The 4,167-nt window shown below is 44.2% G+C and overlaps 1 protein-coding gene across 1 annotated transcript in view; it reads right to left on the bottom strand.

The window, feature by feature from the left end:
• The window catches only part of LOC122556243 (collagen alpha-5(IV) chain-like), a 277,942-nt gene that overhangs the window by 172,029 nt on the left and 101,746 nt on the right, over positions 1 to 4,167 (bottom strand). The window contains exon 14 of the mRNA XM_043702860.1: positions 2,888 to 2,941. Coding sequence (XP_043558795.1) covers positions 2,888 to 2,941 — 54 coding nt within the window. The remainder of the gene's footprint in view (positions 1 to 2,887; positions 2,942 to 4,167) is intronic.

Below are 4,167 nucleotides of genomic sequence, written 5' to 3' on the forward strand. Positions count from 1 at the left end.
GTGTAGATGAGCAGAGAGATCTCAGTCTCCAGGTACACAGATCACTGAAAGTTGCCACCCAGGTTGATAGGATTGTTAAGAAGTTGTACGGTGTGTTTGGTTTTGTTGGTAGAGGGACTGAGGTTTGGAGCCACGAGGTCATGCTGCAGCTGTACAAAACTCTGGTGCGGCTGCACTTTGGGAATTGCATCCAGTTCTGGTCACCGCATTATAGGAAGGATGTGGAAGCTTTGGAAAGGGCTCAGAGGAGGTTAACTGGGATGCTGCCTGGGGTATGGAGGGAAGGTCTTACAAGGAAAGGCTGAGGGACTTGAGGCTGTTTTCATTAAAAGAAAAAGGTTGATGGTGACTTCATTGAGACTTATAAGGTGATCAGACGATTAGATAGGGTGGGAGTTGAGAGCCTTTTTCCTCGGATGGTGATGGCTAGCACGAGGGGACATAGCTTTAAATTGAGGGGTGATAGATATATGACAGATGTTAGAGGTAGTTTCTTTACTCAGAGAATAGTAGAGACAAGGAATGCCCTGCCTGCAACAGTAGTGGACTCGCCAATCTTAAGGGCATTTAAATGGTCATTGGATGAACATATAGGTGATAATGGAATAGTATATGTTAGATGGGCTTCAGCTTGGTTCCACAGGTCGGCACAACATCGAGGGCCGAAGGGCCTGTACTGCACTAAATTGTTCTATGTTCAGTGTTCAACTGCGTGTTTCAGTGCAATGGCTTTCCTTTTGTTATTGTTTCAACAAGGCTTTCAATTTCTACTAATGTTCCAGTTTACCTGGGCCTGACTGCTGGCTCAGTTTCAAGAAGTTTATGGAATCTTTGAAACTCCTCACTCTGAAAATCATTTGTATTTATATTTTTCAAAATAATGACAAGCAGCATAAGTAAACTCAATTATTTACTTCGATTAATATTTCTTAGAAAATTACTTCACATCCTTAAAGAAGGATTAATTTTGCTTCTGCCAACTGAAGAGGATCTGTCATTTGAAGTATGGTTTGTGGGCTTTGCTAATTGATTTACAATTGCTGATATGAGCAAATTAACCTGCTTCATCATCGCCACCACTGAAGATGCCTGGTGCACTGACGTGTACAGTAACATTCTTACACTGTCCAGTTCTCTCTTCCGTGATATGTGTCTTCACAATAGGCTCACAATTTCTGGATGGGATTCTGTGCTCGGTTTGAAGGTGCACAGTGGCTTCTATCATTTTTTTATAAAGATGTTCTGGTTCTTAGGTATTGCACCCCTCAAAAGGGACCATTGGAAGATGGGGTGGGTGTTTTCGGGCAAGGAGAGGGTGTTGCATTGCTGACCATGCACTAGCATGTGATTTACATTGCCACAAAGCTTGCTCATTGGAAAGATAGCTATTGTTTGTGTCTGCTGGTTGTTTGTGGCCTGTATTGAAAGCAGCTGCTGTCTGCCACTGGTAGTTTATTGTTCCATTATGATGCATTATGCTGTTCTCTGTAGGTACATCATTCTACCCTTTCTTCACAGTCTCTCATTGTATTACAGCCTAGGTATCAGGGCACAATATACAGCATACTAGTGCTGGCCAATTAGTTTGATGTATTGTACTAAGGTCAGTGGTAATGGTCACCGACACGTTATCTCTCTCTAAGGTTTGGAATCAGAGTCCCATGGAACTTTTAAAGAATGCTCTTTAATGCTCAGCCATGTAGTTTCTGTGCATACAGTTCCCAAACCATCAAACTGGAGCAGATCAGAGGCAAAGCAGAGAACCTTCTGGACTTGGCATTGGACACATGGAGCTGAGTTTTGTGATGGAGTCAGGTTTATTTTTGAGAGTGGACATTTGAACAGTTGTGGGTTAGGATGGCACCCTGATGTGTTCCCGCTGTGTATAAGGCTCACAGGGATGAGCTGCCATGGGAATCCACAGGTAAAAACAATGACTGCAGATGCTGGAAACCAGAGTCTAGATTAGTGTGGTGCTGGAAAAGCACAGCAGTTCAGGCAGCATCCGAGGAGCAGTAAAATCGACGTTTCGGGCAAAAGCCCTTCATCAGGAATACCAGATGAAGGGCTTTTGCCCGAAATGTTGATTTTACTGCTCCTAGGATGCTGCCTGAACTGCTGTACTTTTCCAGCACCACTCTAATCTAGACCATGAGAATCCACATCCTGATCCATGCAAACAGACAGCCAATTAGGTTGATGAAGATCCCCCTTAGGGGCTGTTTTCAGAACCGGTCAACAGTTTCCCCCATTGGACCCACGCCTCACTCCAGTAGCAAACATGAGGTCAGAGAGCTAATGGTGCCAAGTGTCACTGATTCAATGAGAGTATAAAGGCTATATCCACATTCCAAATCCTTCCTGGAGGGTTTTTCCTCCACACTGATGATCAGAACAACCATGGCCCTTCTCTTGATTTACATTTTAAGTAGGTTTTCCCAAAGGATCCCCATTTTTCTGCGTTCTCACACTTACCTTCCTGCCTCATCAGTGTTCACCTTCCCTGGTAGCATTGCCAGCCAGTGCTGTGGGGCTACTCAATGGGATGCCCACCTCAGGAAGTCCCCATCTTCATTAAATGGCAAAAGCAAGGGCAGCCAATTTTGAGCCCATTTTAATGTCAGGCACAGGGCATGTTCCACATGATCCAGGTTGGGTTCCTCATGCCTGCAGGATAACTCAGCCTGCGGTTAAACTAATGTCAATCCATCAATCCAAAAACACTCCTTCAAGATTCACCCTCCAAGCCTGAGGTGAAGTTTATTTTACAATACAATTTTGTTAATGTCACAGGATGGGGAACAGCAGTCAGTTGAGCCCAGCTTAAGCTGACCGGACAGTGACATGGAGAGCACAGATACTACATAATAGGAATAATGCTACTTACTGGTAAACCTGGGAGACCTGGAAATCCTGGGTCTCCAGGGGGTCCTGGACTGCCCTGTGGAAGGAAATACATTTCAAATGACTTGAATGTCTGTGAATAAGTACAACTTATAATATTTCTATTTTCATTTTAATTCTGTATATGAATGTCTTGCATTTACCCTACATCTCTCATTTCTAAATGCCGCACTGACACCTCATAGACCATTTTCCAAATTTTATATACAATAGCATCAATCTCAATTTAACATGCACCAGTGTGGAAATAGCATGTATCACAAATAAATCCTTGCAAGATGTACAACCTATGGGTGGCATGGTGGCACAGTGGTTAGCACTGCTGCCTCACAGCACCAGAGACCCGGGTTCAATTCCCGCCTCAGGCGACTGTCTGTGTGGAGTTTGCACGTTCTCCCCGTGTCTGCGTGGGTTTCCTCCGGGTGCTTCAGTTTCCTCCCACAGTCCAAAAACGTGCAGGTTAGGTGAATTGACCATGCTAAATTGCCCGTAACGTTAGGTGAAGGGGTAAATGTAGGGGTGGGTGCGCTTCGGCAGGTTGGTGTGGACTTGTTGGGCCGAAGGCCCTGCTTCCACACTGTAAGTAATCTAATCTATCATGAAAGGGTCAGGAGTCACTAAGCAGCTGACAATAGAAGCAAAGAGATCTACAGCACTAAAAAAAAGGGCCTTTGAACTATCGCAACTGTGCTGGTCAAAACTAATTATCCAACTGTTCTAATCCCAGTACAATTAACAAAACAACTAGCTAGGAGGAGAAATAAATACAACCTAATATAATATCTTTCTTGTTTCCAAAATTCACAACAAGCATCCTAATGTACAGTAAGGTCACTGACTGTAATCTATCCATGGAGAAAGTGAGGACTGGAGATGCTGGAGACCAGGGTCGAAGATTGTGGTTCGGGTAAAGCACAGCAGGTCTGGCAGCATCCGAAGAGCAGGAAAATCGTTTCGAGCATAAGCCCTTCATCAAGGCCAGGCCTGTTACAGCCTCAGTATAAAACAAAGGGGAGGCAGCTTGTGTCAGTGTACAGTTCCTGAAATGTTGCATCTCTACCCTATTCAACTGAGAATCCAGTGATCTGCATGGTGCTAAATCAAACAGTTTCAGTTTGTTATCGCTATAATGATGCACTGCTGTAGTGAGGCTCAACCTAAGCTGGAAAAATATATCTCATTTTCTGCTGTGGGTCATGCAGTCTTCAGGACACAGGACAAGTTCAATCATTTTAGGACCTGAACACCTCCTTCCATGTCATT

Source organism: Chiloscyllium plagiosum, chromosome 13, assembly GCF_004010195.1.
Source record: "Chiloscyllium plagiosum isolate BGI_BamShark_2017 chromosome 13, ASM401019v2, whole genome shotgun sequence".
Classification (NCBI taxonomy): Eukaryota; Metazoa; Chordata; class Chondrichthyes; order Orectolobiformes; family Hemiscylliidae; genus Chiloscyllium; species Chiloscyllium plagiosum.